The sequence below is a fragment of the Hippoglossus hippoglossus genome, chromosome 16 (genome assembly GCF_009819705.1).
Source record: "Hippoglossus hippoglossus isolate fHipHip1 chromosome 16, fHipHip1.pri, whole genome shotgun sequence".
NCBI classification, from domain to species: Eukaryota; Metazoa; Chordata; class Actinopteri; order Pleuronectiformes; family Pleuronectidae; genus Hippoglossus; species Hippoglossus hippoglossus.
In genome coordinates this window covers 20,585,794-20,600,235 of record NC_047166.1, presented here as the reverse complement: position 1 = coordinate 20,600,235, position 14,442 = coordinate 20,585,794, and the positions used below count along the sequence as shown (strand labels likewise).

The 14,442-nt window shown below is 40.6% G+C and overlaps 1 protein-coding gene across 3 annotated transcripts in view; it reads left to right on the top strand.

The window, feature by feature from the left end:
• Positions 1–9,877, top strand: part of ascc3 (activating signal cointegrator 1 complex subunit 3) — a 129,936-nt gene extending 120,059 nt beyond the window's left edge. For all 3 annotated transcript variants that reach the window (XM_034611351.1, XM_034611354.1, XM_034611352.1), the window contains exons 38-42: positions 2,644–2,795; positions 3,397–3,547; positions 5,593–5,799; positions 7,259–7,434; positions 8,369–9,877. In XM_034611351.1, the coding sequence (XP_034467242.1) occupies positions 2,644–2,795; positions 3,397–3,547; positions 5,593–5,799; positions 7,259–7,434; positions 8,369–8,516 (834 nt within the window). In that variant the 3' untranslated portion in view covers positions 8,517–9,877. The remainder of the gene's footprint in view (positions 1–2,643; positions 2,796–3,396; positions 3,548–5,592; positions 5,800–7,258; positions 7,435–8,368) is intronic.
• Positions 9,878–14,442: the final 4,565 nt, after the last annotated feature.

Genomic DNA, 14,442 nt, shown 5'->3' with positions numbered 1-14,442 from the left:
AAGCATCGGACTTAAAAATGTTTTTGGTACTAGATGTGCTGCAAGTGACCTTGTCCCATTGGCTTAGTATAGCACATTCTGCCTCTCCATGTGCCATGTGCATTTCTCCAGCACCTTGCACATGTGAGAGAAAGTGGATCTGCTGTGTAAAGACATTCAGGACTCAATGCACAGTGAAATTAGAGGATTGTGTTCTAATATACAGGTTGGCAGAATGTGTAAATTCAGGCAGTTGGCCTGAGAATTTTAGACCATGTTTGGACCTGGTATCAACATCCATCCTTAGACAGCTACCTACAGGTGTGAACACACCCAAGATGCATTGAGGACACATTTGATATCTGAACACTCACACTCCCACAATCAGAGGTCTGAGGTGCAGGGATTAATCTGGCCACGTTCTTTTATCAGTATGAATGTGAATGTGTCCTGGGTCACATATGAAGGAAAACTACATACATTGAATTATTTGCAATATCAACACTGACTGAAATTTTACTTCATTACAACTTCAAGCATTAATTCACTCACACCATGTTCTTTGTGGAGAGAAATGATGTACTTGTGTATTTGCATATTGAGCAGGAAAGTGAGATCCAACCACAGGTGTTCACTAAAGACACATTTTAATGCCAGGTTGGATCTGATGAACTAGAAACTAGAGTTCAGCAAGCCAAGTAGATATTTGTTGTTTCAGTGTGAAATTGTTTTGATTACACTATTATAATAGATTCAATTCTTACTCATGGTAGAGATGATTTTACATAATAATATAACTGTTAACAGATCTGAATATGGACATAAAGGTTTCACTATGTCAGTTCAAATCTTCCCAGGTGCTGATAAAAGCATTAATTCTATAGTAACAGTCTAACCTGATGGAGCCTGCAGTGAAACACATTGTTCACACAGATGTGCGAGTTAGTTCATTAAGCCTCCCACTGATGTGATTTCAGAAGCGTGCACGCTACCTAGTAGCTGAGTAGTTAAATGTCGGCAACATGAGGAATAAATAATAAAGATTTGAAGGATGTGCTGCACATGAAAAGAAAGCACATCTTCGGAGGCTGTGCTGCTGTGGATGAAGCTGAGAATAAACGGGGGGAATGTTCAACATTAGTAGGTGATTTGTAGTTGAACTTACTGGTCCATCCCATAAATAACACGATGCTCAGAGGTTAAATGTAACCTCCAGGTTTCTCATTGTCTGGCAGCCACAATGGCTCTAGTCGTGTTCATATGGAAAGTGGCAGGAGGCGAGGTTTTTAGAAAACAGAAAGCTTATCACAGAGTGAGGAGCACTGACAACAACCCCATGACCTCATCGATGAAACATTTTCCATCAGATTCTGTAGCATCGACAGTGTGATGTGTTAGATGGGGTTTATTTAGTTTCTTGTATGTACCGTTTGAAGTTAGGACCATGTCTGTGCGTCTGTAAACCATTGTCCACAGCTCAGGATGGCTGTTTGTGTGCGTGTGTGTATATATGTACATGTGCTTGTGATTTTCCATGCTGTGTATCTGGCAGTCATATTGCATGGCTCATGGATGTGGTTACCTCTCTGGTGTCCTCCTGCTACCATTTACTGAAAGGGTTCTGGTCCTCAGTTACTTTATGGTTGTTTTTATTGAATGAACATATTCTTTTATTGGTACTTACACGATACATAAAGTGAATACAACGACATTTTAGCTGACATATCTATCAGTAAACAATCTGCCTGTTCTCACCTTTTTCAAATGGATCCTTACAACAAGGCTATGAGCCGGGTTTCAAGAAAATGCTATATTGATAATACATGGATACATGTCACATTCTTTATAAATTGAGTAAGGATATTTGTCTAATAGATGGTGCAACAGCTCTCCAAGCTGGCTGGATTGTTAAACATTGGTTAGCAAGCCAGTAAATGTTTCCAACCAGACCAGAGATGCATGCAGACCTTCAGCTCTTGTCTTATGTCTGAAAATGATTCCTCTGTTAGGAGCATTTTATACTCCAGCAGGGCAGGGTTATTAGATCGACCAGTGCTATGCCACCAGTAAGCTGTGATAGCTTCATCATGTTTGGACGATACACCTACCAATACGTGTGTATTTTGTGTCATTCCTTCAAAATGTATTGATTTCCTTGCAAAATTTCACAATTTTAAGTGCTGGTGTTTGTTTTGAGCACCTTTTTAAATCCATACCTCAAAATTCATTCAATTGTTGTCCTCTGTTGGACAAAAGAAAAATGTGGTTTTGTCTTTTTGTTGTTTGAGATGTGTCTAGGACTTGATTGAAGTCCAACATTCTTCAATGCTTTTATGGTGAAGTGGCAAGATGGAAGCCATTTCTAGTAAAAAGGCAAATGGCAGCCTGGTTGGAATTCCAAATGTTATTTAAGGGAAAAAGAAGACTCAAAAATGACCACGGTATTTGGTGACTACCAGAGTTTGGATTATTGAGGGTAGATGTGCAAAAATAGAAACTTTATCTATTTAAAATTAAGTCTACGACACAAATAAGAAAATATAAGGGTTTAAAAAGACCAAACTTGAAACCAACCCAAAGCTTTACACAACTCAAATGGCCGAGTCAGAACTCTAGAGCCAATCAGGATTTAATTGTACACCTATTTCTGTTTCTTCTCCACAGGCAATGCTGGATGTTGCTGCAAATGAAGGCTGGCTTGTTGCAGCCATCGGCATTTGCAACCTGGTACAGATGATTATTCAGGGTCGCTGGCTGCACGACTCCTCATTAGTGACACTGCCACATGTGGAACAACAAGACCTCTATCTGTTCAGGTACACAGCATCCCTCCACCACAGGTCCAGCTATAATGCCCATACAGTTGTTTGTAGATGGCTCTAATAGATGGCTAATCTGCCATGTTGATGTTTTAGATGTACTTTTAATTAGTGAACATTACATCTCATCATCTTTCATTGATATCTGAACAGCCTCTTAAGAACTCTGGATGTTGAAAGGTCTCATAGCTTTAATGCTGTTGTAATGACAAAATAGGAATCACTTTTATATGCCACATTAGTAGCTGATTAACAATTACTTACCATTCACACCCTCAGGTGTAGAGCTCTGCAAACAACATCAGTTACTCTTACACAGGAGCAAATGCCCTCACACAAACAGGACCTAGTGAGTGAACATTCAAAGCAGATTAGAGTAGTTTGTCCATGCACACACCACATGCGTTTCCAGGCCTGCATCCTGCAGTGTCAAATAAGGTTGTGCCGACCCAACAGAAATGGTGCAAGAGAGGGATGAGAATGGAAGAGGCTGCAGGTCTGGTGCTGAAAGATATCAGGAAGTGTGGGACAGGATTTGTTGTGATGCTGCCTGATGACCAAGAGTTTGTCCCTTCTGTCTCCTCCAATCACTCTATAGGAAGTGGGCAAACAGGAAGGAGAGGAGGGACAGAGGAGGCTACAATGGACCAATTGAAGGACTTCCTGAGCTGATTGCCGCCTGCAATGGAAAAGAAAGTGTTTTCGCTGCTATCGTCGGACAAGACTTCAATTCAAGTCAGATTGCCCAGGTAAGGTTACAAATATGACCGCCCCAAGAGCACATTGCCAATATGACTGTCAATCAAAATCAGTAATGTCCTTTCGGCCCTGTTCATACCTCACATTAACATTTGCCTTGAGTGATCCGGTCACAAGTGTTCAGCTCTTAGTACAGGTGTGAACACACCCGAGACACTTTGAGATCTGATCACTTAGAATTCATGTGTCAGTGGTAGGAGTGTCATATTAATGTGCGACAATAGACAACAACCACAACAAGTAAAACTGTTGTTGATTGGTGTACACACCAGGTCCTTAAAATCCTTAAAAGTGCATGAATATCACAAAATAAATCAACCTTGAAAGTTTTTCGAAAACTTCAAACAAAAACAGGTCTTTTATCAAGAAAGAAAAAACGTAGAAAGCTCAGAGAGAGTCCCAAGTGAGGTATCCCTCTCCCAAGACAGACAGAGGTGTAATAGATGCCGCGTATAGCAGAGCATGTTAAGAAAATAACAATATTTACAACATTTATGAATGGAGAGGTGTATCAATGTTTAAAGTATTTATATAAAACAAAAGGTCTGACAGAGATGAAGGAAACGGGAATGATGAAGAGGAGGAGGAGGAGGAGGAAAGAGAAGCTCCATGTGTCCCCTGACGATCTAGACCTATATTAGCCTAACTGGTCCAAGGCAGACTTGAACCAGCTCTAACTCTGAGCTTTATGAAAAAGAAAGGTTTTAAGATGACTTTAATCTCCGACAGACTTGGCAGAGGAAGTGCATTGCATTGTGTTGAGATTAAAAACAGAAATACATTTGTTGTTTGCAAAAGGAAATTATGTTTAGAGCAGAGAAGTGAGATGCAGTCACTTGAATATTGCACATTTTACAAAATGAATCTTGAGAATGGACCTATTCCCACATCTAGTTAATGCAGATCATACACAATTTCACACACACACATACACACACACCATTATCATTGATGTGCCATGAGCAGTCTTCCCACTGTGGTCGCAGGTACCTCCAGGATCCCCAATTACAGCTCCATTGATGGGGTTTACAGCTCCAATTTAAGTGCTAATTGCAGCAGTAATGAGAGTGTCCGGGCACATCGGCAGACCCTGTGGCCTCACCCAATCAGTGTCCCCGCTTTCCCCCTTCCCCACCTTTACTCCACCACTGCCCCCACCCCCCGCAGTGTGGCAGCCTCTCTAATTAAATAATTAGATGTGCAGCAGTGTTCCTGTCTGATTTGCTCAGGGAGAGTAATCCTCATATAAATAGCTTTTGCTGGGTGAACCGAAGAGGTTTTTCTCTTCCCAGCCTTCAGTACACTGCCGCACGCACACACACACACACACACACACACACACACACACACACACACACACACACACACACACGCACACGCACACACACCCTCTTCTACTCCCGTTACTCTCTTTGAGCCTTATCTTTGTATGTTTTATCTCCTCTTTGTGCTGGAGCTTTTGGGTTGAACCAACTGTTTCTTAAATTCTCCATTAAAAACACTTAAGAGGCTCCTAAGACCAGAGAAGTGTCTGTTAGAATGAATTAAGGTTTTATCAAACAGCTTCCTCTGCCGTAGCTCATGGATCTGTCCATCAAACACCATTTTCAGAAATCTGCAGCTCTTTCCTGAGTATCACTTCTGAGTCAAATTAGAACATTTCAAGAAACATGGACATCTCATTTCTACAGTTGGTTGGAAATTATCAGAATATTGCACTATTGCACTTGAGTTCCAGAATTCTACCAGCCACTGAAATTATTTGACCCATATCCACCTCAGGGCATATATGGGCAAATTATAATAATTCTTTAACAAACACACAAAATACCAGTAAAGACAAAACAGTTTTGAAGATAAGAGCCCCACTTCCTCATCTCACAACCCCAAACAGCAACACACCCAATCACTGCGTCATAACAGCAGCAAACACTGATCCAATGAATCCATGAAATGTGTCATCAGCAACTAGTATTCAGTACAACATGACATGAAAGGCTTCCTCCTCATCACCGTCTTCTTCCTCCCTTGTCAGGCTTGGTCCTTCCTGAGTCATCTCCCAGTGCTGGAGGTTGAGATGAGTGTGAAGGGCTGGTGGGAGGAGAAGCAGGAGCAGACGGAGATCCGTCTACCTGCAGCTGGAGCGAACCTGAGAGACGAGAGCCGCTGGCTGCGTGTCCACGCTGACCAGGAGTACGTCCTGCACGTGTCACTGAGACGCATCAACCTGGGCCAACAGAGGGTCAGTATGTCTCCACACCTTCCACCGCGAGACTACAATGTACCAGTGTTAGCTCTGTTTACATGATAGAAATGTGTATTTATTCAAATATATTGTATCTGCATATCTAACCTAAAGATGCAATAATCCATATGTTTATATTAAGAATAGATCATGTGACTTGTGTGACACACATAATGTGAATGTGGTAAGTGGTAGTGATGAAGCCACTTTCAGGGACAACCGACTGTGCTCTGTCTGTGGAACACACAGTTAGCAACTAGCAGGTGAACACAGTGGAGGTTTAGCAGATGAGCAGCCAGAGGTTATGTTCATGAGTTGGTGGAGACCAAAACAGAGCTAAAAGAGTAAATATTATACCTATTTGTTTTAATTCATATATGGAATCGGTGTGATCACTTGATTTGCTCAAAGCAGGTGAAAATCTCCAGTTTGTGAACTTTGGCCATGTTCAGGCTGTCAGCCCAAATCAATTTTTTTAGCATATGCAGATTATACGATTGATTTTAGAAAGTCTGGACGGCAAAAGCATCCAAATTACATTTCCAATCTGATTTCTACAAATGCATCTCAGGCTGGAAGCTCTGGCTGCTGAAATCAGATTTCAACGTGTCTTTGGAGAACAGAGCCGTTGATACTTAAACTTGTGTTGCTGACAATTTGATTTCCAGTGACTTATTTATTATTGTAAAAATGAAAATAGAACATCCCCTCTACTGAAAAAGCTGCAGATTATCTTTTGACTCCTTTTAACTTGGTTTTCTTTGTCCAGGTTGCTTTGCATGTTGGCCACAGATGCAGCTCTGTCTCAGAAAGATATACTGATCTTCAGATGTTGTGGCTACTTATCACTGCAGTGATTTAGTGTTGTGCTTCCATGACGTTGGGGGGGCTGGTTTGTGAAGTATCTTGAACGACCCCTGCAAATGTAAACGTGGCTGCCGTTTGGTGCACAGCCTTTTCAAATATAAGAAATACAGTTTGGAGTCAGTGGTTTATGACTTTTTCCCACTCTTGGTAACTGTTATTCAAATTAAAGCTCACTCCAAAAGAAAATACGATTCAGGAATTAGTGTTTTGATTTGGTCAGTGCAGTTGTTTTTGAGTTCAACACATTTAATTGTCATCAGGTTGGAGAAAAAAACTGTTCTGTAAGTATCTCTGGGTTTTGGGCCTGTTATACACTCATGTTTCACAATAGAAAACAAACTTACTTTTCATTGTAAATCTGATTTCTATATCAGCTGCATGATGTTGTTGAGCTTCACATCACATTCCAGTGTCTGTTGAGTTTCCCCATCAAGATTATATATCTCAGACCTGGTTCATGCTTAAATAACAAGGAGCCACCTCAGCTGAGGTCTCATTATCAAATGAACCAGACATAGTAGATGTGTGAGCCTCTTTAGCTCTGTCAGACTGTACAGTGAATGTGTGTGTGTCTGTGTGTTGTTTTCAGAGGAAGCAGGACAGTAAGGCCCAGGCTCCCAGGTTTCCCAAGGCGAAGGATGAAGGCTGGTTCCTGATATTGGGGGAAGTGGATCGCAAGGAGCTGCTGGCGGTCAAACGGGTTGGATACGTGCGCAACCGCATGTCCGTGTCGGTGGCCTTCTACACACCAGAGAAGACTGGGAAGTAAGAAGCTGAACAAACAGGAGATTTGAACCACACACAAACACAAGCTTTCTCCACACTCTCCAGATCCAATCATTCAGAGGGAACAGTGCACCAGTCCACGATGCACCTTTACTCTCCAAACCAGTTGCAGGTCAAACAATTTGAACTGCATCGTTCGTCTCCCAGACACTTTGGATTAGTCGCAGTTCATAGTTGTCACAGGTTTATAGTCCAACACATTTGTTCAACAGTTTCTGACAAAGCTGCAGGTTGTGACATGGTCTCTACTAGTCATTAAATTCATGAAATATCACGGACTTCTGAGAGATGTTTGGCAGAAGAGAATGTCTGCTTGATTAATTCTTATTGAAAAGCAATGACTCTGAATTACATCATAAATCATTTGCACCATCAATCATTTCTCCAGAATTTAAAAGATTGTTTTACTGCTTTGAATTCCCCACCTCATAAAATGAACTCAACTGTGGGAAGTCCCACTTTAAAGATAAAACCCAACAATGTGTTCATCTGTCTCTTCATTCTTTCTAAACACTGAGGCGTTTGTGGCAAGGCTGAGTCCTTTCATAAAACAGCTCAATACTACTTAGTGTTATTTATTAAAGCATTTCATAAAACAGCTGGAGGATTATTTCTACCAAATGTCCATCAAACAGGAGGAAACAATGCATTTAGTGGGGACTACTTTCAGTGGTAGATTAATACACATTTGGTGCCATTGACTTTCATCCTGTGATGCATATTGAACAGCACAGTGTGAGTATTAGCTTTTACCTTTAGTGTACAAAGAACAATATGAGCTTCAGACGAATGTAAAAACAAAATGACTTTGTAGTGTAAGGCCTCCAGTGAAATGAATCTATGTCCAACAACATTTGCTTTCAGGCCGTTGTATCCACGTTAACGCTCTAACCGTTGCCCCGTGTGGTTTCAGGTGCATCTACACGCTGTACCTGATGAGTGACAGCTACCTGGGTGTGGACCAGCAGTACGACATCCACCTGAATGTAACGCCTGCCAGCATCGCGGCCCAGGTCAACACAGAGGTGTCCGACTCAGTGACCGACCAGCGCCGCAGCTGAGGAAACAAAACACGACTCTGTGACTCTGTGACTGTGTAACAGGAGGGATTCTTATCTCACACATGTCACTGATCTGTGTCATTTCTGACACAGATCAGTGGCCTTCATCTCTTATGTGTTGTGACCGCATTGCATTCTGGTCTGTTAAGGCTTTAGCAAAAAAGGTAAATTTATGCCTCATTTATTTTCGATTTCTTAGATTATTTAGCACCAGTGAAGAAGGTGACATTTTAGTTTCTTATTTCATTTTATTGATGGAACCTAATTAAACACTGAATTATATCAGGTGGCAAACTGCTGCTGCTGCACTGCTCTCTATGAGCTGGAGCTTTAAAGTGTGTGTAACGTCTGGCCACATCTCAGCAGATTCATTAACATCACTGATGGACACTGTGTTCCACTTCAGATGGACTCTCTGTTTTCACAGCCAGTCTGTCCCATCCACAATTAATGAAGTTTTCTTTTGCTAAACTTTGAAGAACTGAAGCAGTCCTTAGTTCCTAGATTCCTCTTCACGCTCATCTGTGACCTCTGTGAGACTAAAAGCCTCCAGATGTTTGAAAGGGATTGGTTTACACAACTTGTCCTCTGAGTTCTACAAATCTGAGACACTGTTGGACAATCAAGTGTTTCCCTTTGTCGTTTGTGTTGGCTTTTCTACTTTGATGAAGACACCACATGTTCATCCACCACATCCACTGTAGGAGGCGTCCCAGCAGTCCAACATTCACTTCCACTCTGTATGCCACTGTGGTTTGTGTGGGAAAACGGAGCTCCACATTTACTCCAAAAAATAATAATAATCAATTCCAGCCAAGATACATGACTGAGGCGACTCCAGAGTACAAGCCATTTGTTTTCTTTTCATAGACCCAGGATAAAAAGTGCTTCCTGAGCATCCTGTCAAAACTAAATATTGTTTGGCCTGAAAATACACAAGATAATTGATAAATATTCACTGTAGTCTTGTAGTGTTTCCATCCCCCAGGGAGTTCAAATCATAAACCTGTCTTCATGCTGCCATTTGACTGTAACACTACCTACTGTATACTTCCACTGGTAATTTGTTATAACCTAAACTGAAATATTCCTGGACACTATCATATAAAACCTGTATAATAAGTGATGTGATGTTGGCAGAATGCAACATGCGTTACAGTTTCAGCTCGACGGAACAACACATCAGCTGTTTTCTGTAGTGTTGGTGTGTTTAACAGATCAGAAATGGATGATTGATCCAGAAATACGATGTTGAAAATATCAGAAATTATCTTTTATATTCTTTTTTTTGCTTTAAAAAGGGGAGGAGCAAACAAAGACACGGTTCTGAGAATAATCAATAAACCCACCTTGAAACAACCCCTTTCTCCATATTGTTTTCTCTGTGACGGCACCGCACCCTGACCCGCCACATCGATAGGTTCAGGATTAAGCCTGAGGTTAAGTTCTGCGTGGAGCCTGTAGTCCTTCTGAAACAACACATGAAACTCGAATCACCGCCTTGTGGCTGTACGCTTCACTTTCAGTTTGCGTGTTTGTACAGACTAATGTATGTAATTAAGACTTGAAAGAAATTGAATGAAAGGTATTAAGTGCACGTTGTAACAAGTATCGTATGAATTCTAGAGTCATGACCAAAAGTGTGTTTCCTGGGGTCACCGTGACCTCGACCTCTGCCCTTTGACCACCAGGATCTAATCCATTAATCCTCCAGCTCAAATGGACATTTGTGCCTGATGTAATAAAAGCGTTGCTGAGTGATCGCATTCAGAAGAATGGGATGGACCAATGGACATGCAGATGGATGGACAACCAAAACACACTTTGAAAGAATTGAACACAAAGGGTTTAGGTGTATTTAGTCATAATTAGCCTGTGAATTATGATTATGGCCCAAAAAACTATTTTGACAGTGACTTTTGGCCAAAATCAAATCAATTCATTCTTCAGTCCAAGTAAAAGTTTAAAGAAAACACCTCAATTAGTTCCTGAGACATCGTGTTCACAACGGAAAAGACAGAGAGAACATCCAAACACATGAGTTATGGAATAGTCTTTGTGTATTTAACAAAAAATCTTAATTGCAACAACGTTTCCAAGTTAAACCGCAGCATGTTGGGTTTCACTGTCAAACAGGAAAAAGCTGGCAATTGATTTAACCTGTTAGAGATTTCAGTGCAGGTGTGTTTGGGTGAAAAATACTTCATTCCACTGCTGGGACTTCACCCAGGATCCTCCAACTCAAAACTTCAAATCAGATGCTTCTCCTTCTGAGCTAGTAAAGAAATGTTTTACAGAAACGGCTTTGAAATCATTCCGTTTTGTGGGGAATGTTTGTATTTTTGAATATTTGCATCATTTCTGTTGTCCATGCATCAATGAGTACACAACAGTGGACCTGTATACATGCACATGGGTTGTAGGACACCTTAAAAAACCCTAGAATTGTTACAAATCATGTTAATAATGTTCACTTTGTTTGGTGTGTTCATTTACCAGAAGCTTTTAACACTTGAATGGCTGTGGGGGCCCAGACAGCTGCAGTCGTAAATGATAAAGAATTGAATGCTTATTACCTGCAGGACAATAAGTGAAAATGGATAATATTAACTGAGTGAGTCAGTCTTCACACTCACCCTTAATTCTGATTCGACTGTGAAACATGAGATTTTCAAGCACAGGCCTCAGAACCATATTTAAGTTCAAATGTGTCCAAACTCCTGAGTCAGTTGCACATCATTTGTTCATATTGTTGCAAGAAGAACAAAAGAATTTTCTTTTCATTCATTCTCAAGCTGTCACACATCAGATAAGTAGTGATAACGAAGCACAGATGTTTGTTTTGCTTTTATAAATCTGCACAAATGATGTGCAAAGACATTTTGATCACCCCCTGGGGGCAGGCTGCAGTAAAGATCTCCTCCGTGTTAGCAGATGGGACATAGACCAAACAAAAAAATCAAACTAGATGCTTTCTGTCATTTTACACTGATGCATGTTCTTGTTTCTGATAAATTTGGATATGATAAGTAAAAACATGGTGAAAAGACATGATTGACAGCTGAGACTGACTTGTGATTGGTCGAGGGCATAGATCAGTGGGACCTTGGTACCATGGCTCCATCTGGGATATTTAGACTTTTTTTTTGTACAGTGAGAGGAATCAGAGACACGTCATCCGTCTTTATTTACTGTCTATGTGCTAGACGCTCTACTGGAATATTCAGACTAAACTGTGCTGGTATAAACCAGTTTCACAGCAGCCATTTAGACATCAAATCATGAGTAAATAAGTAGATAACACCCAATTTTAGTAAACACAGGACTTTAGTTATGACTAAGCCAAACAAGATGGCTTCTGTGAAAAAGCTCATCTTGTGAAAATACTACCCAACAGTGTCAATGTGCAGCTCAACAGGATAAACCTGGTGACCCTTTAGCTTGACTCGTACAATCACATCACACCCGGTAACTTTGTGTCAGTCAGTTCTGTTACTTATGCTTAATTTTTCCTGCGTTGGCCAAACAAGTTGAGTCAAAGACTTTCCGCTATGTGTAGCTCTTATTTACTGTATCCCCATGTCCCACTTCTCTGGAGTGAAGCAGCAGCAGCAGCAGCCCCGGTCAGCTGTGCACAGCTGTGGTGGTTGCGTCTCATCGTGAATATAAATGAACCACATGGAATGTCAGTGCTGGCTCTAATAATTCAGCTGCTGCCGAATATAAGAGAATCACTGGAAGTTACAGATCCTGATGATACGCTGCGATTAGCGTTAGACAACTAAAACACGTGGCTGAAATATCATATTCAAAATGCAGTTGCTGATATGAAAGCAATTCCCTCATCTACAGTATCACCCTGACCTGCACCCTTCTGTCTTCAGAGCCTTTCACACAGCCTGATCCAGGCAGGAATGTGGCTCCTTTCCCCGCCACATTGTTCTGTAGCAAAGGTTTGAACACTGGAGGGGTGGGGGGCACTGTAAGGCAGCAGAGTCACCGAGCTGGATCAACATCTCTGGAAAACGGAGAGCTGTCATAGCAGGACACTCCGAAAGCACTCACTTATCATTACCTGGTCCACTATACGGTGAATTTGCATTTATGTAGGGCTGTCTGAACCTTAAGTCAAATTTCCTATATAGTGAAATCATTGCTTCTCACAATGCATCATGAAAAGTAGTGCACATCCAATGGTCACTATAACCGAGCTATATACCATCATGCATTGTGCTAATGGCGCTGACAGGAAGAAAAATGGCAGAGAGGAGAGAGGTCAGCAGGGTTCGGTTTTCTCTTTCTGGTGATTCTGTTTCTTCTTATCAAAACTATGTGAGGATAAAGACAGACAGGTTTCTATTTGCCTGCATTTTCACAGACCGATGAGTTTGTTTTAGTTTTGTTTTAGCATATGTCCCTAATATCTCTGATGGTGTAAATTCTTTTTTTATTTAACGGTACCAGACCAATGTGAGCTCAGGTGGTAAAGCACATAATAAGAGCAGAGCAGCACAAAACTCTGGCAAACAAGTTTATTTCCACATTTAAACATTGTCATTAATGTGCTTTTTAACTCAATGTTTTCAGTGTCAAGTGTGATCTAAATGTTTAAAATCTATTATGGGACTTTCCACCTGCCAAAGTTGTAGTTGTTTTACGTCATTATTCCACGACAATGACGTCATTACCAACTACAGATAGAGAATGTCCCAAAGGGTTATTTCTTATATAGTCCTCTACATAGAAGTCTCTCTATAGTGAGTATGGGGGAGTGAATGGGTCGTTTCAGACACAGCCTCTGTATGGTGTGTTTCACATTATGTCTCGGTCTATAATCACACAGCATTATGCCGGCTCTGTTTGGCTCAGTGTAAACAAGCAGAGCTGGCATAATGAGGGGTCTTCTATACGATATAATATCCCAGACTCTCTGTTTAAAGGAGGCTTGTGTCTCAACACTGAGGAGACATTACTGTGTCATTCCAACAGTGAACATTGTGACTTGTCATGGTCATGTGATGGCTCCGTTCTATTCACATGCACTAAGACATCGACACAGTGAGCCAGCATGCACAAACTGTGCTGGAGCAGCTAAATGGAATCAAGCCATAATTCATTTGACCTGTGCTTTTAATACTTTTGTTTGAAATGTTTTAAATGACCCGAGCCTCCTCAGCAGTGTACGACAAAAACTTATACATGAATAAAATATTAGATACTTTAATTCTCCCTGTCACAATAAAAGATATGAGACACATTGAGAAACAGCTTGAGGGAAATGATCCTGAAATCCTAATGATCTCAGCCGCTGTCATCCTGTGATACAGTTTCAATCCCATTTAGTCCCTTGGCATTAACTCAAATGCAGCTCGGAGAAACAACAGCAGTCCATTCTCACAGGAAACTCATCATTCAACTTTGAGGAAAAACGATTTAAATAAATATAACTCACCTTATCAAGTCCAGATATCAAACAATGACTGATCATTTGTGTTTACCAAATATATCAAAGGTTTTTAATCCAAAACGATGCATTAAAAGAGTAATGAAAATGGAATGTGAACCATAGTGTTGGCAGATAACATCCATCCATGTTTTAAAAACAAATAAATTGTGAAAATATTTATTATATCTATTGATTATATTTATGCATATAATTAATTAGGCCTATTTTTGAGTACATTAATTAAAATGTTGATATTTGGCAGCCATTGTAAAACAAAAACTAATTTGATGGTTGAGTTGTGCAGTGAAATAATATGATATAATCTAATAACAATATTTATGACCTCAGTAAAATTATCTTTGTCCTTAATATGTTTAATTCCTATTCGATTTGTTTTTCTGTTTGGGTGTTTGTTAGACACATTGTTTCAAACTTCAGTACAAATGAACTGTGTCCGTTTCTACAGTATTTAAATGGTGG